Source organism: Mercurialis annua, linkage group LG8 (genome assembly GCF_937616625.2).
Source record: "Mercurialis annua linkage group LG8, ddMerAnnu1.2, whole genome shotgun sequence".
In the NCBI taxonomy this organism is placed as follows: domain Eukaryota; kingdom Viridiplantae; phylum Streptophyta; class Magnoliopsida; order Malpighiales; family Euphorbiaceae; genus Mercurialis; species Mercurialis annua.
The window spans coordinates 3,982,498-4,010,402 of record NC_065577.1 but is presented as its reverse complement, the minus strand read 5'-3'; the positions used below and the strand labels follow the sequence as shown (position 1 = coordinate 4,010,402).

At 31.9% G+C, this 27,905-nt stretch overlaps 3 protein-coding genes and 1 pseudogene across 4 annotated transcripts; 3 read left to right on the top strand and 1 right to left on the bottom strand.

The window, feature by feature from the left end:
- The first annotated feature begins 497 nt into the window (after positions 1 to 497).
- Positions 498 to 4,855, top strand: LOC126660671 (guanosine nucleotide diphosphate dissociation inhibitor At5g09550). The gene is made up of 13 exons (XM_050354272.2): positions 498 to 708; positions 1,312 to 1,374; positions 1,589 to 1,672; positions 1,865 to 1,972; positions 2,241 to 2,413; positions 2,506 to 2,617; positions 2,787 to 2,867; positions 2,970 to 3,032; positions 3,143 to 3,244; positions 3,333 to 3,457; positions 4,022 to 4,232; positions 4,314 to 4,388; positions 4,617 to 4,855. The coding sequence occupies exons 1-13, from the start codon at positions 622 to 624 to the stop codon at positions 4,671 to 4,673; spliced, it is 1,341 nt and encodes a 446-aa protein (XP_050210229.1). The 5' UTR covers positions 498 to 621; the 3' UTR covers positions 4,674 to 4,855.
- Positions 4,856 to 5,604: 749 nt separating this feature from the next.
- LOC126660723 (probable ubiquitin-like-specific protease 2A) lies at positions 5,605 to 16,171 on the top strand. Of its 2 annotated transcripts, none has more exons than XM_050354372.2 (17): positions 5,605 to 5,925; positions 6,495 to 6,581; positions 6,689 to 6,864; positions 7,080 to 7,170; positions 7,273 to 7,322; positions 7,886 to 8,083; positions 8,164 to 8,212; positions 8,603 to 8,711; positions 9,002 to 9,076; positions 9,383 to 9,514; positions 10,003 to 10,203; positions 10,304 to 10,359; positions 10,448 to 10,541; positions 11,603 to 11,693; positions 12,843 to 12,962; positions 14,546 to 14,965; positions 15,443 to 16,171. In XM_050354372.2, exons 1-17 carry the CDS (start codon positions 5,727 to 5,729, stop codon positions 15,923 to 15,925), a joined length of 2,631 nt encoding a protein of 876 aa, XP_050210329.1. In that variant the 5' UTR covers positions 5,605 to 5,726; the 3' UTR covers positions 15,926 to 16,171. The 2 variants fall into 2 exon arrangements, with proteins under 2 accessions (XP_050210329.1, XP_050210330.1); XM_050354373.2 differs by having other exon boundaries at positions 5,836 to 5,925; positions 6,501 to 6,581.
- Positions 16,172 to 19,979: 3,808 nt separating this feature from the next.
- On the top strand, positions 19,980 to 22,646 carry LOC126659744 (uncharacterized). The gene is made up of 4 exons (XM_050353080.2): positions 19,980 to 20,138; positions 21,135 to 21,306; positions 21,804 to 21,920; positions 22,176 to 22,646. The coding sequence occupies exons 1-4, from the start codon at positions 20,029 to 20,031 to the stop codon at positions 22,347 to 22,349; spliced, it is 573 nt and encodes a 190-aa protein (XP_050209037.1). The 5' UTR covers positions 19,980 to 20,028; the 3' UTR covers positions 22,350 to 22,646.
- A 75-nt stretch (positions 22,647 to 22,721) lies between these two features.
- Positions 22,722 to 25,569, bottom strand: LOC126659601 (uncharacterized protein At4g38062-like; annotated as a pseudogene).
- Between the last annotated feature and the right edge of the window lie 2,336 nt (positions 25,570 to 27,905).

Below are 27,905 nucleotides of genomic sequence, written 5' to 3'. Positions count from 1 at the left end.
AAAAAAACAATAAAGCATATCTCAAAGTATATTTTCTATAGTGTATATATGGTGTTATTTATGGGATTTTTTTCCGAAAATAAGGCATGTCTCGATCGAGGCATGCATGTTCTCAATCAGGAAATCCATGTCTCGATCGAGACATGAGTTAAAAAAGAGTTATTTATAAATTTATTTTTCAAAAGTGAGTATCCAGTGAAATTAGCAAAACATGAACTAAACACATGTAATTAATTAAGTTTTTAAATTAGGGTAGTTTTGAAATTATTGCTTAAAAATTACCAACCATATTGTCCTTGAACTTCTACTATCCATACCACTAATTTTTTCAACCTTATATTCTTTATTTCTTTCTCTCCATTAATTTTCCTTAATACTAATAACAAGGTGCATGGCACGCGCTCAAAGTAGAGTGATAAAAAAACAATAATATGGTTATGCACTATTACCGGTCGTTCCCGCTAAAGACTTGCTCAATATCACACATCAAAACTTCAAAAAGAACTCATCTCTAGTGTTATTATTTTTCTGCATCTTAATCATAATTTATTTTTCTAATTTAATGCTCTGAATTAATATAGATTGTTGTGGGATTAACAACAAATTAACAATTAATCGACCATGGATGAAGAATATGATGTTATAGTTCTTGGTACTGGCCTTAAGGAATGCATTCTTAGTGGCCTTCTTTCTGTTGATGGACTCAAGGTAATCTCAATTCAATTTTTGTTTTCTTTATGACTTTGATTCCACCCAATTGTTGAGTTTTATTAATTTTAGATTTTTAATTTGGGTTTTTGATCATTTCTGCATGGAAAATTTGGATTGCATAGTTTTTGATCATTTATGCATGGAAAATTTGGATTGCATAGTTTTTGATCTTTTGTTTTTCGTTTTAATAACATGAACTTTAAAATTTGATAAAATCAGTAATCGATTTCCATTATTTTGGCAAATCAGAGGATCATGCTATTTTTTATAGAAAAAACGCTACGTGGACACATAATATACAACCACATTACCGTGTTTTTAAATTCTATGATTGGTCGGTATTTATCTTTGTCAAAAAAAAAAGTTGATAATTGATTTTGTCAAATTTTAAAATTCGTCTTGTGATTGTAAAATACGCTAAAAGTCGTGATTTTTTTTTTTTAATGGGTGGGCATGATGAATGGCAGATCTGTACGTCTTTGATAAGGTGGGAAAAATTGTATTGAAAATTTATTTCGATTTCAGATTAATATTTTTAAAGGATTCAAAATTATAAAGCGGACAATTATCGCATTTTATGGAATATTAATATGATAACAGGTGTTGCATATGGACCAAAATGATTATTATGGAGGAGCATCATCTTCTCTTAATCTTAATCAGGTAATTACTCTGGTTCAAATGAATTACACCAAAAATATTTTTTGATTTGTAAATGAATATAATTGTATTTAATTTGGTTACTGAAATATAATGTGTCATGTTTATGTTAAATGAATTCTAGGCTAAAATTGAATCAAACAAAGGGTTAAGTAATGTTCCTAATTAAATTTGATTTTGATTTCATTTGTCTAACTAATCTCTTTGCAAATGTAAGCTATGGAAAAGATTCAGGGGAAGTGACCAGCCACCAGAAAGCCTTGGTGCAAGTAAGGAGTATAATGTTGATATGGTACCAAAGGTATATATATGTGATATATTTTAAAACTTTGTAAATGCACTCGGTTTACGTAGGATTATGAACTTTCCATTGATAGTGCAACACCTAACGTAACGAATTAAATTAACCAATTAATAAAGTGCGTTTAATATAATAGTTGATCGGTTATTTACGTTAGGTTTCTTCACCTTTTTTTTGTAATTGCTTTGGTAGTTCATCATTGCTAATGGGAATTTGGTTCAAGTTCTTATCCATACTGATGTTACCAAGTATCTTAACTTCAAGGCAGTTGATGGTAGTTTTGTGTTCAACAAAGGAAAGGTATTATGATTCACTTTTGGATTTGGTTTTGATTTTCAATTTTCTCTTTTTTTGGTGCAATATGGACCGTAAGATTATGAGCTCGAGCTCCGGTTGAAGTGCGGAAAATCAAAAAATACAAAATAGTTTATAAATATAGAGTTTTAGGAGCGTTTTTGGAAATGGAAACGAAATGCTGAAGCGTAACACGAGAAGTTTTCGTGCAACATATAAACTGAAAAAGAACTTGTAACTTATAGTTTTCTACTTACTAATCACAACTTTTCAGATCTACAAAGTGCCTGCAAATGATGTTGAAGCACTGAAATCACCCCTGATGGGACTGTTTGAGAAGCGTCGTGCTCGTAAGTTCTTCATTTATGTTCAAGACTATGAAGATGATGATCCTAAGTCTCATGAAGGGCTTGACTTAAACAAAGTGACTGCAAGGGAGATTATCTCGTATGATTCTTTCGTATGCATATATCTATACATTTGATTGCGTATCGATTTTTTGACAGTAAATTGATATGTGTTATTGTTTTTTAATTTAGAAAATATGGATTAGAAGATGATACAATTGACTTTATTGGTCATGCACTGGCTCTCCATCTTGATGATAGTTATTTAGATCAGCCAGCTCTTGATTTTGTCAAGAGAATGAAGGTAAACTCGTAACCTCTAGCCCTTTTCGTTATCTGGCAATCGGCATTTGCTTTTAAGAATTCTCATCAATTTTTTCTATTTTCTGAAGTTACAACATAACTTTTTCTTGACTGAAATTGTTTGATGTTTATACTTGATTTTTAAATCTTTTTCTGTTTGTTCTGTAAAGCTCTATGCAGAGTCACTAGCTCGTTTTCAAGGAGGATCGCCTTATATCTATCCCCTCTACGGACTGGGGGAACTGCCTCAGGTTTTCTTCTTTCATATCTGCAATTTTAATGCTTTTTTAGTTGATTTGTTTATTTCGTAGATTTCGATGAAAAAACCGTTCTTATTTGATGACAATTGACAGGCATTTGCACGCTTAAGCGCAGTATATGGTGGAACTTACATGCTGAACAAGCCAGAATGCAAGGTAAATCTGCCATTATATGTTGATTTTATGTATATCTGTTGATATTTCTTCAGCTAAATGTTTATATTTATATTCTCCGACTAATTTAAGGTATTTTGTCAAATTTATAGGTGGAGTTTGATGCAAATGGAAAAGCTATCGGTGTGACTTCAGAAGGAGAGACTGCAAAATGCAAGAAAGTTGTTTGTGATCCATCATATTTGCCCAGTAAGGTAAGTCCATACTAATTGATGTGCCGAAATGAAGATAATGAGCTCGGTTATACATAGCGCTCATTGATTCACTCGTTTACTGCAACAGGTTAAGAAGGTCGGAAAAGTTGCTCGTGCTATATGTATAATGAGCCATCCTATTCCAAACACTAATGATTCTCACTCGGTTCAGCTTATCTTGCCCCAAAAGCAACTCGGTCGTAAATGGGATATGTATGTCTGCTACAACTTTGTTTCGGTTTCTTTCCCCTTCTTTTTCAATATCATTTTATTCTGCATTTTCCTGATATGATGGGGGTGTAAGCAAATGATTTCAAGTTGCTAAAATCTGATTAGATATGAAGTACGGAAACATAAATGCAGAAACAGAAAGCGTCGAAACAGGAATCAGAAAACGACATTCCTTATAAAAATATGTCGCTAATATAGCGTTTCTGAGTTATATAAGCATTTCTAACAAAATATAGAGTCATAGGAAATAGAAATAGAGTTCTTTTATAAGAATATGCTATATTTAGAGTTCCCGAGTTGGAAGAGTTTTTGAAAACGGAGTCCAAACTCTAAAATGTAGGACTTGATAAAAACTATGAAATGAGAAACACCGAAACAGGCAACACATATACTATACTTATTATAAAAATAAGTTATAAATATAGAATTTTCGAGTTTAAAGGTTTCTGTTTCTGGAAATGAAACTACAAAACATAGAACTCGAGAAGTTTTCATGCCAGGTATAGTTATGAAATGTATCGTTTTTAACTTTGTACATGCTTGCAGGTACCTCTTCTGCTGTTCTTATTATCATAATGTTGCATCGAAAGGAAAATACATAGCTTTCGTTTCAACTGAAGCAGAGACCGACAATCCTGAAGTGGAATTGAGGCCCGGAATTGAACTTCTTGGTCCTGTAGATGAGATATTCTACGATACTTGTGATAGATACGAACCTGCTAATGATCCTGCCGCCGACAATTGCTTCATATCTACTGTATGTTAATTATAATTTTCTATCTGCAGTTTGTGTTTAAAAAAATTCAGTGATTTATATAATCTTGAAATTTTCTTGCAGAGTTATGATGCAACAACACATTTTGAGACCACAGTAGATGATGTGATTGCAATGTACAGTAAGATCACCGGAAAGGTAACTTCTTACAAATTTATTTGTTAAATTAAATCTACAACTATAAATTTCTAGAGAGTCGGTCTGATTGATATTCTCGTTTTACTAAAAATTCGTTAATATCTTGAGTTCGAGTCTAGAGATGTGCAAAAACTGAACCGAGCCAATAAATTTTGTTCAATTTCATATTAATCTATTGAAATATTCATGCACGCCAATAATAATTTGAGTTGTTATTGTATGTTTCAGAATCTTGATCTTTCTGTGGACTTGAGTGCTGCAAGTGCTTCTGCTGGTGCTGAGTAACAAAATTCATAGAGTACTGCAAGAATACAAGTCATCTTTTTTTTTTTAACTAAGAATATAAATCATCTTATATATAAGTCATTTTTTTTTGTCGTTGATTTAATTTATTTTAAAGATGGAGACTATATGTTATTATTCTTGTACTTGGTTTAAGCAATAATACTAAATTGAATTTTGAAAGACTTCCATTATGCTCTCTCTGTTGCTTCATATATCAAATTGTACTCAATATTTAAACACATATATTAAATTCTAATTATCAAATGAATTATAAACCGGTTCAATGATTATTAATTTCTGTAGTTTTTTCGATTCAAAAGAACAAACCATATTTTCAATTTTTAAAATTTAACCAAACTTCAGTCGGTTCAACTGGTTGGTCCGGTTCTTAAAACACTGCTTCAAATACAGTACTAGCACACACATAATGAAGAGCAAATGAGCTCTATCTATAAATAACTAACTAATTAGTATTGAAACTAAACCTTTTTTTTTCATATCAAGTTAGCTCATATTCTTTAATCATCATTTTCTTCTATCTAATATCATTTTAAAATATAAAATATAAAATATAAATATAAAGAAATTATTTCTTTATTTTTAATTTTTTTTCCTCTATTTTTCTATTCATGTGAAACTTTAACAAAAACAAATTTATAATTTTGTTGTCCTTTTGTGTTCCACTACACTGTCATACTTTCACAATGAATAATTTAGCACTCTTAGTTTTTACATTTCAAAAGTTGACTAGTAATTTCCTACTTTATCATAAAAAAATTGATTACAAAATAAAATTCCCAAATTTAAACAAAAAGTTTCTATAAAAAAAATCATTTCCTTAATTATTTTACAATATAACAAAACAAAACGAACAAGGCCCAAACCAGGCCCATTAATTTTAAAAAATCAAAAACACAGAGCGTCATCTTCCCGATCATAATTTTTCTCCGTTACGATCATAAAAAGCGTCTCATAGAAGCAAACTCACTGACACACTCCCTTAATGCAATTCAATATCGTGAACCTTTTCACTAAACGAGTCAGCCAATTACGATGACTCGGTCATCATCAAACGCACCAGGAGTGAGTTCATCTCCAAGTAAACGATTCAGCATGTTTGAGTTTAACGACGACGACGCAAGCGTCGAAAAGGCGTCCAAGAAGCTCCTCCGTAGATTTGCCAACCCTACTAAGAAAACTCATCAGTCCTCGCACTCTTCTCCGGTCAGCAAATACAACTTTCTCGAGTGCTGTAAGTATTATAATTTCCGCTCCCAATTTTAGACCCTAATTTGTCTGTTTTATTAGTTAATTTTAATTTTTATGTGCTTAGTGTGCAAATAGAATTTTCTTGGAGGAATTTTATTTGATAATGTAGTTTTTTTAGGTTGAATTTTTGTTAGTAAGTTAGTTATGGATTATGTAACTGAGTCTATTTCTTCCATTGAAAAGAAAAGAACAAAGGTCAGAGCGGTCCTTAAACTTGTATCTTGGGGTTAAATAAACTTTAGGGTCAAATAAATTATTTTCATTCATTTTAAATTTTATCGGTCAATTAGGTTGCCAAGCTCTCTTAATTTAGGCCAAGAAACGCCAAAAATGTATACCTCAAACGCATATTTATTGGACCCCAAGACACAAATTTGGAGTCCTAATTGACTAAAGTGATCAATTTGACCCCGAAAACACAAGTTGAGGATCTACAGATTTTTTTTTGGGGGGGACAATTACGTCTGTTTTTTGCTTGCATTTTGTTTTTATTTATTTATAATAATGACTCTAAATTCTGTGTTGCTTGCTGTCTTTATGTTTACCATGTAGTTGCAGGATCAACTAAGGTTCAAGAAATGGATAGTAGGAATGAACCAATTGTTCTTGATGATGGACCGGATGATGTTGATTCTGAAAGTGAGTAATTGTTTTTTTGGATGTTTTTTTTTTTGAAAATAGTTGTTTCTTTTTTAATTGTATACTTTGTTACAATTTCGAAATTTTTGTGGTTGTCTTTCTTGTAGAATGGACTAAGGCGGAATGCAATGAAATTAGAGAGGAAGTAGTAGATGTTGATGGTAATGCTGCAGGTTGTCCTGACACTGTTTCTTCACCTATGTGTGAGCCACTAAAAGATAGTGCTGTCAAGGAGATGTGTAATTGGGATGTTCCCGGGATGTCTTGTTCTTCAAATTATGAGGTTTGCTTCTGCTTTGCTCTAGTGTATCTTGATGTAAATATCTTTTCTCAATTTTGGTTGCTTTTTATTGCTATTCCATACTGGTGAGGCAGGTTTATAAAAAAGCAGAATGCTTAAGTGGCATTATGATTTCTGATTGAAATTTTCCTTTGATATCCTTAACTCCTTTTCTTAATAACTAGAGACGGCCTGATATTTTGGCAACACCATTGCAGAATGATTCAAGGGGTATGGTTTTAGATGATAATGATGAAAGTGGATCGAGCTCTCCGTCAACATCCAATTTTACACTTGAAGAGAATGAAGGTTTCCCCATTATTTTATTTATTTCATTATTTTCTTTTCTCTTTACTGTTGCAAATTGCTGCATGATGTTACTGGAAAGTAAAAGCCTCTGCCTTGTTTCAGTTGCATCAACAGATCCAGAACCAGAGTGCTGCTCTGTTGGACATAAAATTGTAAGTTCTTTCGAGAAGTTTAAATAGGTAAATCGTCTTCGTTATTTTTTTATTATCTTGTTATAATTTATTAACCATTATATCATTGGGGTGGCAATAATTATTTCATAGTAATTTTTGTTAGTTGATGTGCATGAATGGAATATATGAAGTTACTGTAGTTAATATTCTTTTCTGTAGGACATTTTTAAATACTTTATTGTTCTGCCTATGGCTGCTTTTATTCCGGTCCAAACTTCGATATTGGGTACTAGGTTTTCAATTAAGAGGGGAATATGCATAAGGGTTAGTATATTAAAAAAAACTATTGGTCTAATAGGTGAGTTTTTTCTACGATAAATTCATTCTTCAAATATTTTTTCCTTCTAAATTCTTAGGAAATGCCGTTTATAACCCAAATGTATTTCGTTGGGTTGTTGAAGCCTTTCTTGAAAACTACATTTCTGTATGTCTTACATTTCACCCGATGATCTTTCACTATAAATGTCCATTTGTTAAGTTTGAATTATTAACTGGAATTTTTTTCGTAAACCTCGTGTCTTGTTACATTTTTATTAATACAGGACAGCTCAAATAATACAGTTGCTGTTTACCCTGATTTTATCCAATATGGGGATATATACTGCACCGAACCTTGCCTAACTTTCTCAACCAGCTGTATCAGTGTTGAAAGTTCAACTGTAAATGGGTCCAAGGGGAAAATTAATGCTGAATGGGCCCTTGGTGATATTGTTAGTATTGAGTCCGAATGGTGGGGAAAGGTGAGTTTTCCTGGCTTGTACTCTATGCTTTGCTTACTTGATGATATCTGTGAGTTGAATTTTTTTATCATTTGTTGTAGGTTGACACTGCTACAGTTAAACTTCATCTCAAGTCAAATGCAACTTCAGGTTTGTGTATTTCTGCTAATTAATAATACCAGAGTTGTGGATTGTTTATCTGCTCTCTTACACATGCACATGAAAATTTGCTCGACTCCAGGGCTATTAAGTGCTGCAATTTGTAGATCTCCTACGACTGATTATTGTTTGGTTGATTTATTTAACCTTTTTAGATGTACATTCAGATGTATGTTGGACAGAATCATCTGCATTGCTTAAATATAACACCTATGACTTATTGATTTGGGCATGGGTACCTCTTTGCACATGGATGATCATTCACCTGCTTTTATCAACAAGGAATCATATTGCTGTTTTACATGTGTTCAATCATCGATGTCATTCTATTTTATATAAAAGTAAAATAATTATGTTTATGTCTCTTTCAAATATGAACAGGCATTGACGAGTTGAAGTTTTCAGTTTATGATCCTTACTGGTCTAAAGGAGAAAATGCAATTAAATTATTGGATGTCAAATATAGAGATATCTGGAATGCTATTTTAGAGTGAGTTAATGATTTAGTCTTTAATTTATATGTTCATGTGTGCATTAAGGATTTAATTTTTTAAGCAATTTGTTTACTACTTTTCTGCCATATGATTCTCAAATCGCATTTCTTACAATTTCATTGATCTTCATATATTTTAGCTTTCTCTCTTTATGTAATTATGTGAACTGATTTACAGTTTCACAGCTTCTTAATGACGGCGTTCTTTTTCCTCTGAAGTGAACCTTGACAAGTTTTTGCTTCTTGTGGGTATTATTTTTTTAATATCTATCTTGTTTCTTTTACAGCACTGATAAGGAAAAGGATGGAAAGGCTTGTACAGGATGCAACAATGTGGCCATCCCAAAGCCTTGTCTTCATATGTAAGTCGAAATGAAGACATTCCTATTCTTTTTTCTTTATGTACTTTATATTGTTCTTTGCAGTGTTTTTTGTTCTGATGGTTGTTTATTTTATTTTCTTTTAAAAAAAGTAATCTCTTAGTGGTTTACAGTTTTGTACAGCTCTTATTTTGCGAAAAAAAAAAGTTCTGCATTGTTGGTTCACTGTATTCATTTATATCACACATCTACAAGCTTGCTGATTCTATCCTTTTATTCCTTTTCAGACTGAATTTCTCTTGGTTTTCTTTTGATGATTTCCTTGATTTAAGGGTTTTATTTTTCCAGTCTTGATGAAACCTTTGAAGAGGTTATTTATCCAGAAGGGGATACGGATCCTGTTACAATTACTAAGAGGGATGTTGAGCTTCTGCGACCAGAGACATTTATAAACGATACCATCATTGACTTCTATATAAAGTAAGTTCTTCAAACACATAGTATGTTCTCTTGGGTGGATCTTGATTCTAATACCTAAAATTTGGCTTTACCTAGGGATGTCTTAAAATTTCTTTATCCAGATGCTTTTAGTGATTTCATCCATGAATCACTCTGGATAAATTCTAATACCTAAAATTTGGCTTTACCTAGAACATTTATGCAAAGATACTGAAAATTAAGTTCACATTATCTCTCGTTTATTATTTTTTCAAATTTTAATCTAAGTTATCTATTTGTGGCGAAGTTTATGAGAGGAGAAAGGATTATTTTTTATTAACTTTCATTACTGTGAAGCAGTTTTTGTACCGGAAACTGGAGCACTGGTTTTAGCTCATACTGTTTCCTCGTTTGTATGAAGCATGATTACGAGTTTATGGAAGCGTGATTTAGAATTTTTCTTTTTCAGTTTAAGTTCATCTTCTATAAAAGAACTGATATTTATTGATCTTTTGAATTTATCCTGTCAGATATTTAAGGAATAAAATTAAACCAGAGGACCAGCATAGGTTTCACTTTTTCAACAGTTTTTTCTTTCGGAAGCTTGCTGATCTAGACAAGGATCCATCTAGTGTCCACGAGGGCAGGGCTGCATTTCAACGTGTTCGCAAATGGACTAAAAAATTAAATCTGTTTGAGAAGGACTTCATTTTCATTCCTGTAAATTATAGGTGTGGATTTCATTATGCATTTCTCTTTACAGTGGAACATGCAAAATTCCCGTGTTTTCTGCTTTGGTAATTTGAAACATGAAGCTGATATCTATTGCAGCCTCCACTGGAGTTTAATAGTAATTTGCCATCTGGGTGAAATGGGTTATTCCAGAGGTAACATCGTATCTTTGTATTTTTAGTTAGGGTAATTGATGTGTTATCGTTGCTCAATTTTTTGCGCTTTTATCTGATAATCTTGCAGATGAAGTAAGTGAAAGTGCACTCAAAGTACCATGCATCTTGCACATGGATTCTATTAGAGGTAGCCACAGGGGCCTAAAGAATCTAATTCAGAGGTAACCTTTTTTTTCCACCTTATCAGAAACTTCTTGGATATATAAGGCTGTTGCAGACCTATTAATATTATTCCAAGAGGCCATATTTGTTTATTTTCCACCTCATTTTTTTTCTTTTCTATATGGTGCGTTTGTGTTTTTAAAGGTATTTATAGTATGCCTCTCTTGTTGACAGAAGAAGAAACTTTACCATAGAAAAAAAGTCAATATTTGGGATAAGTTATCCTCTTATAATTTTGAATCTCAACACATAATTGCATGCAGAAGTATAAATACAAAGACTGCATACTTTCCATGAAGCAAAATAGGATGGCCACATTCCCCAAAAGCTGCATTGTTCCACAGCAGATTAATGGGAGAATTCTGGTTTTGATAATAAACGTTTTTTTTTTTGTACTAAACAGTCTTCAACAAAATCTTTTTAACATTTAAAAGGTCACATTCCCCGAAAGCTGCATTGCTCCACATCTGATGAATGGGAAAATTCTGGTCTTGATAATGAACGTTTTTTTCTTGTACCAAACAGTCTTCAACAAAAGCTTTTAAACATTCAAGACGTTAATATCTCATCACCTCGATATACCAAAATTATATTTGTTATTACTCTGTGTTGATGCACATAGCATAATTGCTTGGTACCTTATTCAAAACCAAATTTTGCAAGGCTTTAAGAAAAATTCTCTACCGACGGCATAAAAGAGGTTGAGTGGAATGTGAACTCTGTTGATGCAGAATTGAGTAAGGTTTTAATTTTTATATGTGCAAGAATTCTACAACCTGTCTGTTACCGTCTGAAATTCATTCTATTAGCTATTGACTACACAAGTTTATAGGCTTATAACATTTGAGATGGTGCCATTGCAACCTCAGAATGTCATGATATATGTAAATAGTGAGATGGTTAAGTAGGACGGTATTTCATTTTCACTTAAATTATTTTGGAGGCTCTTAGTTTTTTTGGTTAAATAAGACTGGTTGCTTTTTGAACTTAAGAAACTGGTTGCATATAGTTTAAGTTAGCACTTTAAAAATGCTCTGATTTTATTTTTTTGTCATAACAGTTATCTGTGTGAAGAGTGGAAAGCGAGACATAGTGAGATTTTGGAGGATGTTTCTTCAAAGTTCTCGAGTTTACGGTTTGTTCCACTTGAGGTAATGTTATAGCTCCTAAAGTAACTTTTAATTAGTGCCCTGATTGATTCCATTCATTTTCGGTTTCTTTTCTGGACACGTACTTATTTTCTAGAAAAGAATGGTCTACTTTACAAAATGTGGCATTGGAAATTGGAGTCAGATGAGAGCTGGTTTCAGCTGACTTATGAAACCTAAAGGAATGTAGGATAAGTTATGCATGTATTCAGTTCTGTTTCTCAATACTCAGCGAATATAAGCTTATTCATCAAATTAATTTTAAAAAGTTCTTTCTGGTTATGGAAGCTATCTGAAAGGAAAGCAACTTGCATTTCCAAAACAGGGATTTTCTCATGACTACTACCAACTTATGGAAAGAAGAAGTAATTTATAAAAACGCCATATTGACATATAATATTTCTATTAGTGGGTATATAATTAATTGGCACTACTGAAACACTAGAATGAAATTATTTGTCTGCAGAAAAACATGTATGGTAGAGATTCTTTAGTTCAATGAGTTTGGTACAGTGACAAAAGGCATGAACCAGTTTTAACAGGACAATTACGCTATAACATGATGCAATGTTGGGGTATTTGGATATATCTATTGGAGATTCCCCTGCTATTCCTTTTTCTTTTTAGTTAGGTAATACTTTGAAACAGCAGTATTAAATTGCAGATAAGATAAGGTTCTCAATTTTTGTCTAATAGAACCAAGTATCTTGTTCTAACCTAGTGCTGTAATGCATTTGAATATAAGGCAGTATGATTTGTACAACAGTATACAAGCTAGTGATCCATGCTTACTATGCGACTCACAGGAAAAGAAACAGAATTGTGTAGGGGAAGATGTTTGATCTTTGCAATTTTGTCAATGGATTAGAGAAGTGTTCAGGAGTACTAACCCAGTTGAATAAAATGGGATAAATTTTCTTCTATTCACAGTTAACAAAAGAAAATTTATCTTTAACTTGTATAATACATTTTTTTTTCTCTAATGCATATGTAAGTAATATATTCTCTTGAATTTAACATTTGTATGTTTTTGTGATTTGAATTTTTTATACTGTTTGGAAATTATTTGTTATAACTTTATGCAGTTAAGAAATTATCTTAAATGCACTGGATAAATTATCTTAAACTGATTTTTTGACTATTTTGTTTCAGTTACCACAGCAGGAAAATTGGTTCGACTGTGGTCTTTTCTTGCTCCATTATGTGGAACTATTTCTCGAGGATGGTCCTATAAACATCAGCCCTTTTAAGATAACGGAATCCTCAAATTTTGTGAGTGATCTCATTTCTTGATCCACTATCCAGTTTAGTACTTGCGTTTTCTTCTTTGTTGCTGTTGCCTTTATTAGATATTGCTTACTGATTTCACTTTCTAGTGAGCAATTGTACATTACACCGCTTAATTAACTTCGCCCTTGAGAAAAGTAATATTAAATTATTGATTTGATTAATTTATTGTAACATGTTCCACACAAGTTGGAAATTCATTAAATTGTGACCATTGGATTCACCATTGTGATCCTGGCTTTCTGTAAATAGAAAATGTCCGTTAAATGGATCTTAAAAAAAAGAAGAACAAGAACAAAAAATAATTAAAGTAGTATCTCCAAGTAACAAATTGTCTGCTAATTGGATTTAAAATCTGTGAAGTGAAAACAACAATAAGCATTAGGGGGCAGTTCCCTATGACAGCACTGATATACTTCCTCATCTTTACTGTGTATCCTAGTTCTCTTTAATTTCATATTTTAGTATCTCCTTCACAATCTGGGGTATGCATATGGCAGTTGTGGTTTGCTGCATGCTGCCTGGATTACAGCAGTACATAATCTGGAACTCCTAAAACTGCGATCTCGTCAATGTTTCATTCTGAATGGCAAGTATCTATCCAATTACAAGCCTAGTAAAACAGAAAATTGTAATAAAATTTTAATGAAGAGTTTCCTAAACATAGTTATAGGTAGGAATAACTAGAAGCAACTTCCAAAAGAAAAAAACAACATGAAAGAAAAAGAAGGGTAGGATGAATTGACGACTCTGTTTTTTTACCATTTCAGTTAGAGTAATAATTTAGTATTATTGGGGATAGGTAAATTTACAGCTAGCTGATATGTTAGCTTTTTGTCTAGCGGTGCTAATTATGTCTAATTTATAGGTGGCCAATTGGTTTTCCGTAACATGAACCTTGTTCCTTTAAATTGAACTGTATTTTCTTAGGGAATTTAAGTTACAATAATATTGTTATAGTTGCTTGATGGGATATATACATTGACTGCTATAGTTACAAGTTTCTTTCCTACTACTATTTATGTCTACTTGAAATTCATACTAAACAGTTAAATTAAGTTTTTTCTAGGTTTAGAAGTTAGTAACAGGATTGAATAACCAGAATAAATGATATAGACATGCATTATGTTATTCCAAATTTCCAATGCCCAACTAAACTTACCTTCACATATTTTATTTTAATCCCTGTTTTATTGGGATTGGAATTAGAACCCTGCTTTAAAATCTGGGGTTTGGTTCACGTTTCCGCTAATTAAGATCCATTGTGAGCTTTTTCCTGACCTGCTCCTATACCAAACCCAGAGCATACCACATATTAGGGAAGATGTGGAATAGAAGTGTAAAGGCCTCATCCTGCTAGACTGGATCAGGAAAGAGGAGACAGTATGGTTTGTTGACTTTGATTTCAGACACTTTTAATGAAAATTCTTTTATTGCTGAAAGTTATTTGCTTCTACTATTAAACAAATTGTCAATCTGTTAAGTTTGTATCGGCACTGCTTTCTCATTCGTTATTTGCACTTGTTAGGAATACATTAAGTTATGGATGAGTTTTAATCTGTGCACAGCTTAATAGGAATTGGTTTATACCTCATGAGGCTTCTCTGAAACGAAAACACATCCAGAAGTTGATTAGCGAAATTCTTGAAGATCGAGCTAAGAAAGTTCCTCGAGTGGAATGTTCTGTTGAACATCCTTGTTCTCAACTTTTCGAGAAAGTTGGAATGGAAACTGGAATGCAATTTCTTGAGGAGACCTGCAGTTCAGTGAAAATGTATGGACGCAATTCTTTTAGTTCATATACTGAACTGGGACTGGAGATTTCACCTCCACTGGTATCGTCTCAGAGACTGGTGCAGCAAGAAATTGAAAATTCGGGATTGGATTCCCCGGAGATGTTCAATCCAGGGTCTAGTAAGAAATCTTTCTCCCGTGGAAATTACTCACTCATGGATGCTCGTCGATTAAGTTATATGTCGCCAATAGAGGTAATACTTGTGTCTTATCATAATAAACAACTCCTTCTTGAAAACCCCTTGCTTAATTGGTTTAATTCAACTCTTATTTTTTAGTTGATTTAGAATATTTAATTTAGTCTTCAACACTTTTACATAGATTTTTGCATCTAAGTTGATTATATCGAAGCACTGAAGTGAAGCTTTGTTCACTTAATGATGGTTTATTGCTGAATTAATGCTGAACTTGCTTACAATGCTGAGACTTGCAGGATATTTATACTCATGTTTTACTCTATTTTTTTTTCCTTAATTTGATTGTTTATTTGCGTTGCGTAAATATAAAGAACAGATGTGATGGTTAAGCATGGGGTCAGAATCTTCCACTTTTTGCTATAACTTTTGGCATAGTTAAAGAAACTGTAATTTGCCTTTTGCTTGACTTGTATCTCGGTCCTATTTGAAAATTATATAAGACTAGTTGAACTTTTACATCATGTCCGATAACAGGAGGCAGAGGATATAGTTGAAGAAATCTTGGATTCATCTTCAGACTCTGATTATTATCGTCAGAATGCAGAGACAAAAACAGAATATACAACAAAATGTTTTGGTAGAGATTTCAGGTCTTCTCCACAGTCTGAGGAAATGTACGATGATGACGTCTCCGATGATGACTCATCCTGGGTAAGATCTAGCTGCGAGTCTCAGAAATCATCGGAAATAGGATTAGATGACGGATTTCATGAACTTGGTCATCCAAAAGAAGAAAGCAGACATGATGAGCTTTCAGCTCCATTTGACGACCTTGAAACTCTCATTGTTGACGACTCTCAAGAAGCTGACCATGTGCAAAACGGAAATGACGAAGAGTTTAGCCCGATGGATGAGATAGTCAGAAAAGATACTGTTCCGATGATCAATGAGAATTTGATGTCGGAATCAGGTGAACCGGATGCAGAAAGGGTTGAAGAGTGCACGGTAAGCCTGTAAGTAGCAATTCTATGCCAAATATATATATTTTGAGAAGGCATTTGTAGTTAGGAAAGAAAAAGAAAAATATAACTTGCAACTTACTGGGGAAAACAGAATAGAAATCATGATAGTTAGAGAAAATGGAAAAAGTAATACGTTGGTGCTTTTAATTTTCGATGTGATGGGGATATACCCTAGATAGGTCTTCTTTTTGCGAAAGTAACTGAAGAAACACTTTGTTAATGAAAAATGTTTTTCAGGTTCCTTTTGTTGTTATGTAGATAGGTTTCAGTTTCGATGTTGATTGTGATAACTCTGCTGAAATTCGGTTTATCAAAACTAGGCTGCTCTCTTGTTCAATGATATACATATATGATAAATTCTGAACATTTTTTTTTTATTATTTCTATAACATCAATTAAATGTTTTATACGATTGTTAGGTTGCTTTTGTAAAATGGTCAGCGAATGTAATTTCTCGTGGTCTAGCTAATGTAGTTATTTTATTGTTTGTTCGCGGAGAGTGGCATGTCGACCTCCTTTCCGTATTGATTACATTTAATTCTGATATGTGGATGAACAAAAGGTTTGCTGCTACTACGGGATGAATTGGTTGGAAAGTTCACTCGTTGTCTAGCTAATGTAGGTTACCATTGATTGAAAATTTCTCTATGTAGATGGATTTGTTTTGTATAAAACAAGTTTACATTTAATTGGAAGTAGAGGTGGCCACGGTTCATAACCCAGCGGTTTCGGTTTGGAACCGCCGGGTCACGGTTCAAGAAAAAGTGGAACCGGCCCGACCGCTTAAGAGACGGTTCGGAATTGGACGGTTCCGGTTTAGAAAAAAAATTTAAAAATAAAAATAAAATTTAATTACTAAAAAATGTAATTTAACAATAAATTAACTCACGGAGATAGTATTACAAGAAAATAAAGATTTTCTTTTTAAATTAAAATATTAACTAAAAATATAACTAAAACAAATATAACATATATTTTATTGCAAAAGTAAATATATTATATGAAAGATAAATATGTAATATATAATATATATTTTTTTATCAACGGATTCGACTCTTGAACCGCCGGTTCCGATCCGGAACCGCCGGTTTACGGTTCAACAAATCTAGAACCGGCCCGGAACCTCCCTTTGTACGGTTCCGGGCCGGTTTTAATCCGGTTCTGGCTTTGACCGGTTCCAGGCCAGGTTAAACCCTTTCGGTTCCGGGCTGGTTCACGGGCTGATCCAGCCTATGACCACCTCTAATTGGAAGGAACAGTTTCCTTCTACATGGACTTATGCTGACAAATATTCAGGATATAGAATTCTTAAATTAGATATGATTTCTTTTGATTTAGATAGTAATTTATTCTTGCCCATTGGCTAATTAGTATAAACATTATAAAAAATATCCTCTTAAATTCATTTAAATATGAATTCAAAGATTAATTTTGATAGATAAAATGTAAATTAACTTAACTGGTAGTGTTATTTTCAAATTGGTAGGCGTAAAGTTAAACAGTTTAATATGATAAAATTATTAAATAAAACCATTATCTTTTGGTCATCAAATTATTTATAAAAGTAAGAATATATCTTAAATGTACTTATATAATTTATTTTTTAATTTCAAAAAGAAAAATGCATCATAGCCACATATCAAAAACGTACATTAATCTGACTTTTTCTAATAAAAAATTGAATTAACTGAAGATTTTTCCTTTACATATCAACAAGAAGATTCCCCCTATTGAACAAAAAATAAAATTGACCATTCTATTCCTTACATTAAGAGTTACCAATAAGCTATAACTCAAATGGTATAAGTATTCAGTGGATCCCCTTCCCCGGTTATCAATTGTCAAAAAAAAAGACACTAAGTGTTTTGAACTTTTCTTTATTGTAATAAAAAAAAAGTAAACAAAAGTAATATTCCATACAATTAGTATAGTACGAAACATGGACACTTTAACAAAACTGCGTACCTTTCTGAGAAACTGCAAATTCTTGAAAACTAATACAAAACATTTCAACATAATTATAATAAAGGCAAAAGGTAAAAATAAAAACCCTCGCAACTTTTATAAAAATATATATCAGTTTTTTTATTTTTTTAAATATAATTTAGTTTTCAAATAAAACAAATAACCACTTTTTCATCAAAAATAATAATAACCCCTTTCGTCCTACACAATTAGAAACACTCGTTAATGGTTTATACGTCTCTCATAATCATATAGGAAAAATATTCGAAAATAATTTTAATGTTTACAATATTTATCAAAAAATTGAAGGGGTAAGTGTTTCATAAATAAACTAAAAAGTTTTATTTGTTCAATTTTAAAACAACAAGGTTTAATTGTTCGATTTTAAAAACACGAGAGTTTAATTATGTTCTAAAAAATAAAAGGGCTGATCTGTACTTTTAAAAAAAATCGAGGTTTTTTTTTTGTATCTTCTGCTATAATAAATATAAAAAAACCATAAACTACATGTTTATAATTATAATCAATCATCCATAAATTTTGTTATTTTATCAACAATGTATTAATTTTTTATTATATTAAATTATATTTTACAATATTAATTTCAAGGATTTATGTCCTTTCAATTTATTTGAACAATGATCAATATATACTCTCCGTTATAAAATGAATAGTGTATAAATCAACTTAATATAGTTTACATTTTTTTTATTAGAATTATTTATTTTATAATGAATAATGTAGATTGATTAAATATTATAAGTCATGTCCAATCAATTTGAAAATAATCATAATCCTAACTTTAATTATGAGGCCAAACGATCAAAAAAGGCCAAATGTTTATAAAAAATGTCATTTATGTCTAAATCTTTTAAAAGTGTCTATATTGTCCCAAAAAATATGTTTTTGTTTCAAAAATGCCCATTTGTTCATCTGAGAGACGAACTCCGTTCTTTGTGCCTTTAAGTAGTTGAACATTTTTAAAACAAAAGTTCGTATTTCGAAATGATATGAACACTTTTAAAAGATTTAGATATAAATATAATTTATAAATATTTGGTCTTTTTATTATCATTCAGTCTAATTATAACTGTAAATTTTATAGATATATAATTTATTGATGGTTCGAATTTAAATTATGAGTGTAGCTAAATAATTTATTTTAATATTATCATAAATATATAAATAATTTTTTTAATATATAATAAATTTATTTATATATTTTTTATTATTTACATATTTTCTCCATATTTCATGCCTTCTATTTAAAAAAAAGACTTTTTCCCATTTCGTATTTTTTTCGTTTTCCGTTTAAGAAGTCCCATATTCTATTTTGGAATGTCCCATTTAAAAAGTCCCATTATTATTTTTGGAATGTTTTTCTATTAAATATCATGTTTTACCTTTATTTTAGTCATAATAAAAGAATAATATGAAAAATTTCACTATAATTAATAGAGGCAAAACATGAAAAAACATGAAAAGACAAAAATAATAAATATTTTCTTAATCTGTGTGTAAAAGTAAATAGGACTTCTTAAGTGAGACAGAGGGAGTATATATTTACCGTGAGTTATAGTTCAAATGGTATAAGCGCTGAGCAGCAAACTGTTAGGTCGTGGGTTCGATTCCTCCCACAAACGCTACTCCTCCCTAAATTATATATATAAAAAAAGTTATATATAATTTTATAATTCTTATTTTCTCTCCACCTGAAAACGTGTCTTTGTGGTATCATGGTATGTCATTTTTCAAAAGTTAAAAAAATAAAATAAACAAAAACAAAACCTTTATATCTAATGCATTTGGGAAAAGGGTTATTTATGCCCCTAACGTTTACCTCAAGGATCAAGCAAGCCCTCAACGTTTAAAAAGGTTCACATATGCCCCCAACGTCTTAAAAAGTGAACAACCAAGCCCTCATTTTGACTTATAAATGAAACGTTGGGGGCCTGATTGTTAAAATTGGAAGGCCTTATTGTTCATTTTTCAAGACGTTGAGGGCATATTTGAACCTTTCCGGACGTTGAGGGCTTGCTTGATCCTGGAGGCAAACCTTAAGGGCATAAATGACCCTTTTCCCAATGCATTTCCTTAAACTGCAACCAATCAAAGAATCAGAAAAAAGTAGCCATGGCAGACTTGAAAGTGAAAGAAGAAGCTTTACAAATAATTGGAATGTTCCAATTGCTACCCAAATTAGTTGTCTTTGATCTTGATTACACTCTCTGGCCCTTCTACTGGTATTTTTTTATCCCTCTATAATCCCCAAAAAGTTGCCTTTTTTCTTTCTCCATTTTAATTTTAATTGAGGTTTAATTTTTATGTTTTGTCAATTTGATTGGTTCTTAAGGACTCATGGGTATCATTATTTTAAAATTTTGTTTAGTGGGTTCTTATTTTTGCTGTTTAGTTGAATGTGTGATGATTCTCGATTTTGGGTTATTAGTAAATTTAATGTTCAATACTAGTTTCAAGTGCACACAGTCACGGATAAATTATGGTATTTTTTTGACTAATGTTGCGAAACTTTTCGATTTTTGGGAATTTATCTAGAGCTTTTTAGTGTCCTTAAGTTATCGAAATTTGACGAATTTGCTGGAAATTTATTCAATTTTTCAAAATTTATTTAAATGTGCTACGTGGCAATTGAATCTATAATTTTTAAAATATAGTTTGGAAAGAAGAAAGATTGCCGATTGGAATATCACATGATTCACATAAACTAATTTTTGAAAATTGGATAGATTTCGAACGAATTGACCAAACTGATAAATTTAATTTACAATGAAAGGTCTGGATAATTTTTCAAAAAGTCAAAAAGGTTTGGATTTTAGGCACCATTAGACCTATTTATAAATTAGCTTATTTACTTGAATAAGTTAAATTTCTTAACACGCGTCTTTGTTCTAAACTGTCTGATCAATTTGGAATGCAAGAGTATAAGTTTGAAGATTATATTTAAACTTATCTTTGCTAGTTATTACCATTGCAATGCTTTATATTGTAGTTTTAGTTAGTATGACCAGAAGATGGACGAATGCTGCCTCAAAACTTTTTTTTGAGGATGTATATGAATTCAGTTGACTGCTTGATTTGTGTAGTTTTGTAGATGAGATGAGCATGTGTTGTTTATTTCTATGTCGAAGCTTCGATTTTGTTACCCCATTGGTATTCCTTCCTAACAAGCCTATATTTCTTGAGATCTAAAGTAAGTTTTGTATTCGGTTTTTTCGCAGTGAATGCCGTTCAAAACATGAAATGCCATCTTTGTATCCCCATGCCAAAGGCATACTATATGCACTCAAAGACAAGGGAATTGACATGGCTATTGCTTCTCGATCACCAACCATGGATATTGCAAAAACATTTCTTGGGAAGTTGAGCATAGATTCAATGTTTGTAACCCAGGTAACTCGACAACCATGTTTTCTTTTTCCTTGTTTTGTTTGTTCTGTGAACTATGTTGTACGGAAATGGAAATGCTGAAATAAAAAATGTTAAAATGAAATACGGGAAAATTATATATTTTACAAGAATAGGTTATAAATGTAACTTCGGAGTTTCAAAAATGAAAATGAATTGCAATTCAATAAATTTTCACGAAGGGCTATTACAACTTGTATTCAAGGGATGCTACAGAAACAGCAAAAGATAAAGTAACACTAGAATTAATATCAAGTTCGTTTAAGATCATATTAAGAGATGAACATCTTCTTGTTCAAAGTCACGGTTATTGGTTTCCGGATGTCATCAAATTAAATCTATGAGAAACTTTTCACGCTATTGCATTTATGTTGACTCATCTTTTGATCAGAACATTCCTGGTTAGTTTAATAAGACAACAGATTCGGAATTTATATTTCCGTGGATCTCACAGTGACTGATTGTCATTGTAATTTTTTCAGGAGATATTTTCAAGCTGGACTCATAAGACTGAGCATTTCCAGAAGATTCATACAAGGACCAGCGTGCCCTTTAACTCCATGCTCTTTTTTGATGATGAAGATAGGAACATCCAAACGGTAACTTTTTGACATCTCTTTTCATTCACCTATGCTGCACTGAAACGGGAAACGCTGATATAAAAAAACAACGAATTCACTGTTTTTCCAAGAATATGTTACAAAAAAGGTTTTGTTTCAGTTTCAGTTTCAGAAGTGTTTCCGTTTCCTCGGAAACAGAAACGAAAAGCTGAAATGCCGCACTCAACAAGTTTTCGTGCAACATAGTCTGAAATATCACTTGACGAAATGAAATATTGTCTATTTGAACTTCAGGTTTCAAAAATGGGAGTAACGAGCATCCGAGTAGGTAATGGGGTTAATCTGGGAGCATTGAGACAGGGGCTCACCAAATTCTCTCAAAATGTCGAAGCAGTTGAGAAGAACAAGCAAAGATGGTGGAAATTTTCACAAACCTCAAAATCGTCCGAGAAGAAAGAACAAGATTGAGTTTTAGATGAATGCTTAAATTTTGGTTTAAAGATTTAATGAATTGGAAGTTAAAACTAATCATGGTCTCCTTTTGACCATTACATATATCAAAATTTATTACTGCATCAATTAAACCAAGATAATACCCTTTGTAATGTTTTGATCTGGTATATGCTTATAGAATTCAATATATGATTTGATTGCTAAATCTGCATCTTGTATTGTAACAGCAGCAGATGCAGCTATCTACACTATTACTACTGATAAATTATTTTTATCTTTTTTTATTATAAATATGTTATTAAATTTTAAATTTGTTTTACTATACTCTTTTGAATTTGTACATCCGTCACCGAGTACAAGCATACACAACTGCATTCAACAGAAAAATTATGCAAACATAGAAGAAATGCATCTGTAAGCATTAACTTTGATTCTTATATTAACACTTTTACATTCATAGAAATTTAAAAAATGGGTTTGTATAAAACAACATATATGTGTATTACTTTCATATACATTTTATAGAGAACACCAACAAACACAAAACATAAGACACACGACTAAGACCTAATTTTGTGGAACCAGGATGACATTGTGGTTCACTGGAGTCCAGAGTGTAAACCAAATCTTTTTATAATTTCAAACCAGGTCGAATCAAAGTTTCCCGGTTCCTTTCGATTATTATGTTTGCTTCCGTATTTGCATACGCCGGTTGGCTGCTGTATCTTAAGTTTAATTATAGAGCTCATCACTTGATTTCAAACCCATTTCAGGTCTAAACTCCTCTACAAACTGCAATATCTTCTCCAGAAAATCCACCAGTTTAACATCTTCATTACAGAACACATCCATCCGATCACATACTTGCTCAACAAGAGCTAACATATCCACCTCATCTTCATATTGGTTCTCAGGGTTTTTAACCTGACTCTCAATGCTTTTCTGCTCATTCTGGAATTGTCTTATCACTTCAGTTCCCAACAATTTAACTTCTGCTATTTCATGAAGCTGTAACGCTTCTTTCGACTGCAATTCCGCATGATCCAATGACTCTATCTTCTCCAGAAAGGATGATATTTCTGCCGTATAAACCTCCAGATAGTCATAAGTTCTCATAAGAGCACAGTTTGACACCTCCAATTGCGAAACGAGAAGATCAATCTTATCTTGGTTCTCTTTGTCGAGCAGCTCCAATCGATTTTTTTCGTTCAGTAAAGTTGCATAAGCCTCTGAGAATTCTGACTGTAAAATCAGAATTATCAAGCAATTTTCCTGCATATGTAAATACTGAACCTCCTGCATTTGTTGTTGTTTCCTCTCAATTTCACATTCACAGTTCTTTAACTCCCATTTCAACTGTTCAATTTGAGTACTCCATCTAGATTCTCTTGCATTGATGTTTCTGAAACAGTCAGAATGCCCATGCTGTAAATCTTGAATCTTCTTGCGAAAAGATGCCAGTAACATAACACCAGGCTTCCAAATTATAGCTTCTTGAGAATCTTGAAGACAAGCCTCGTCCTTTACCTCTATATCCAATGACGTCTGTTCATCTGTCTCGCGGTTCGAGTTTTCTAAGATTGACTTATTTCCAAGATATTGCGAAAGTACATCTTCAAATTCGTATTCCAGTTCTGACACTTGAACTTCCAAGAGTTTTCTCTTACTCTTTTCGAAACCTAAATCTTGGTTACACATGTCTAGTCGAGTTTCAAGATCATCCACTGTTCTGATTTGAGGATTTAAACTAGTTTTCTGAAGTGATAAAATTTCTTCAAGTAGGACTTCTTTCTCCTTTTCCCACTCCTCCTTCTGCAACTTAAATTCGTCTTGGAGCTCTACATGAGCGTCTTCGAGATGGTTAAACTGTTCCTGCTTCCATTTTAGCTGCTCCTTTACATTTCTGTTACCTTCCTCCAATTTCAGGATTACGTCATCAATTTTTCCAAATTCGTTAGATTCTTCGAACTTTTTCTTCGTCTCAGTTTCCAGTAAACGCATTTTCAGACCCGTGATCTCTTCATTGCTTGCAGAAAGCATTTGCTTGAGTTCTTTGTTTTCTGAGGATGCTTCATCTAATGCCAATAACAGTTCTTTATTTTCACCTTCCAGTTTATGCAACTCCTCTCGACAATCTTCCAGGAGTTTTTCCTTTTCATAAATCAAATGGTTCAGAGTCATATCCTTTTCATTCAAACCAGATGTATGGGTTTTAATGATTAGCCTTGCTTCAGATATCTCGTCAGACTGGGAATCGAGTAAACAAGCCTCTTCTCAATCTGTTGCTTAGCTTCTTCGAATTTAACGAGTAGCACATCATGAGCCTTCTTTAAACACTCTAATGATTCAGTTTTAGTTTGGTATTCACCCTGAAGCTTCTCCATCTCTGCTCTGACATTATCCATATATTTAAAAACTTCCTCCATTTTCCCCTTGTCTCCTACAAATTTCCCAGTTCAAATTAGTAATTCAAAAATGTTACTCTAAAAAAAGAAAGTACTAAAACAGCAAAATCAAATCATTTGAATTATGAATGTAAGCAAATCAAAGATTGAAACAAACATACACATATACACACACGGGAAATAAGACACTTGGACACAGTGAAACAGCGTTATTTTAAGGTTTCTTACGTTAGGTTTCCTGTCCGAAACACCAAGTTTTCGACACAGTTTCCGAAACACGGAAAATGATGATCAAATGAAGTATCTGTGGTACTATAAAGCTACGTTCGAGACTGAAAATGTAGATGATCTAATTCCAAAATTTAGTACAGATGCTTCTTTAGATTTTTTACATAAATTTCGACCAATCTATCATTAATTTGTTACAGTACTTTAAATAAAATGCGTAAACTGGATCTTGACTCGGCTAATTACTGATCTTTCTTCTCAATTATAATAATATAGCATATAAATTAAACAACAAATTACATAAAAATTACCATTCACAAGCAAATTACAGAACAGGGATTCTCTTTATCTAACAGTAAAAACCTAAATTTCCGACAATTTTCAGTTAATAAACAGAAATCGGAAGAACCCAGTTCAAATTATAAGATTTTTGGGCAGATATTTACCTGAGAGTGAAGCAGAACTAGAATAGAACCATTGATGTCGGAGGAAAAAAGCTATTAAGGTATTTATGTTTGAATTTTTCAATCTGGCGCCATCGCCAGATTTTTGTGTCTTTTTTTATAGAGTTGCTCTGTTATTTACTCCATTATTTATTCTATAAATTGATCATAAAATCATGGCAAAAGGCTCACTTTAGTCTATGGAGTCAAACCAAAAGAATACGTAAGATTATGAGGTCGAGGTTAGGCTAATAATCACCCATGGCCCCTGAATTTTAAAGGTACGAGCACTAAATCTCATGATGTCTAAAAACGGACGCTAAACCCCCTGATTTTTGTGGCGGCGCTTACAAAACCCCCTAATCTCCAAATATGACCAGAATACCCCTAGCGCCGTCTTTTCTGGTCAACCGACATTTTTTTAAAAAAAAATCTGAAACTGGCACATCATCTACCACGTCAACAAAGTGCCTTAAAAATTTCAAACACCCAAAATACCCCTAATTTAAATTAGAAAAAAACAATGACCCGACCATTACCCCTACCCGACTCACCCGACCACCGCCGGAAAATTTTCCGGTCATCTTCGAATCAGAGAAGATGACCGGAAAATTTTCCGGCGGCGGTGGTGGTGGCTGTGGTCGGGTCAGTGGTGGAGGGTTGACCAAATGTTTTGAATTAGATTGAGTTAGGTTGGATTTTTTTGGGTTGAATTTTAGGGGTATTTTAATTTAATCGGGTATTATATTTAGGGGTTTTTTTGGGTATTTTTATTTTTTTTGTCTTTTGATGACATGTCATCTGACACTTGGTTCTGTCAATTTTTTTTTGTTTTAAAAGACAGCCGCCAAATAAAAGACGTCGCCAGGGGTATTTTCGTCCAAAAGGGCCATGGTGAGCGCCGCACAAAGATCAGGGAGTTTAGCGCCTGTTTTTAGACATAAGGAGATTTAGCGCTCGTACCCCTAAAATTCAGGGGCCATGGGTGATTATTAGCCTCGAGGTTAACTCAATTATCATCCTAAGGTTGTTCAAAATGGTTCACATAATACCGAATGTTTATTCGGTTAATTTTTTTTCCATCCATATCATATAGGAAAAAAGTTTTAAAACATCCTTAGTTTTTAAAATACTTACTAATTTTATATTTATGAATTGTTTTAACTATTTTTATCATCTTCTTTTATATATATATATAATTAAATAATACATAAAATTAAAATATTTATTAAAACAATCGAAACTTAATGAAACACTTCGAAATTCAATTAAATAAACTGAATTTCAATTAAATCAATCGAAATTCAATTTAAACCTAATTCAATCAACTAAAATAATTAAAATATTCTTAAATCACCATCAATTTTCACCCAAATCTATTATGAAACGACCCCATTTCTTCTGGCCACTCGTTTTAGAATAAATTCGGGAGAAAAATCGGCGTTTTAATCGAATTTTGATTGGTTCGAAGTGCTTAATTGAGTTTCGATTGTTTTAATAAATATTTTAATTTTAAATATTATTTAATTATTAATATTTAAATGAAGAAGAACATTAAGGATGTTTTTAAACTTTTTTCCTATATTCCATGGAACAAAAAAATTAACAGAGAGTTAGCATTCGGTGTTATATCAACCATTTTTGACAACTTTAAGATGATAATTGAGCCAACCTCAATCTCAGAATATTATTTATTCTTTTGGTTTGACTTTAAGGGTTAAAGTGAGACTCTTTACATATGTCATTATTTAACTTATTATTTATTTAAGTTAAATTTATTAAATGGTCAATAAACTTAATAAAACTAAGTTAAAGTGAGACCCTTTAATAAAACTAAGTTAAACTAATTAATCAAAATTATATTTTACGGATTATCCGATATCATAAAAATATAAAAAACCAAATTAACTGAGTTAGTCTGTCGATTGAGATAAACCAATACAAATATTAATAGTAATTATTGAAAATATGTAAAAATTATTTGGTTGATGGTTAACTAAATTTTTAAAAAATTTAAGTATAACTGAAAATATTTTTTTATTAACCGAACCGACAAAACCGATCGAATCACCTAATTAACCAAAAAATCAGTTTATTCGGTTTAACTGAATTTTCAAAGATAAAAGCATATATTACCTCAAATAAAACATTTAGGAATAAATAAATATGAAAATTCAATCATATATATGTTGTTTTATTAAATTAACCTTACCGAGTTGAATTCTTCATACATAGATAGTTATATTGTTGAATTATTATATGATTATCATGCAATTGAAATGCCATAAAAATATTAAAATGATCTTCAAATGAGATTGTGCTGCATTCAAAGCACATGACAACATGTATTTTGATGAGCGTAAAATTAATTAAACATTATACAATATGATTTTAGGATAAACTTGCTTAGAAGTAGTTGATTGATAATAAATTTTGATGATGACTATTATAAAATTTGATTTAAACAAAATAATTATGAAATATTGGAGAAAACT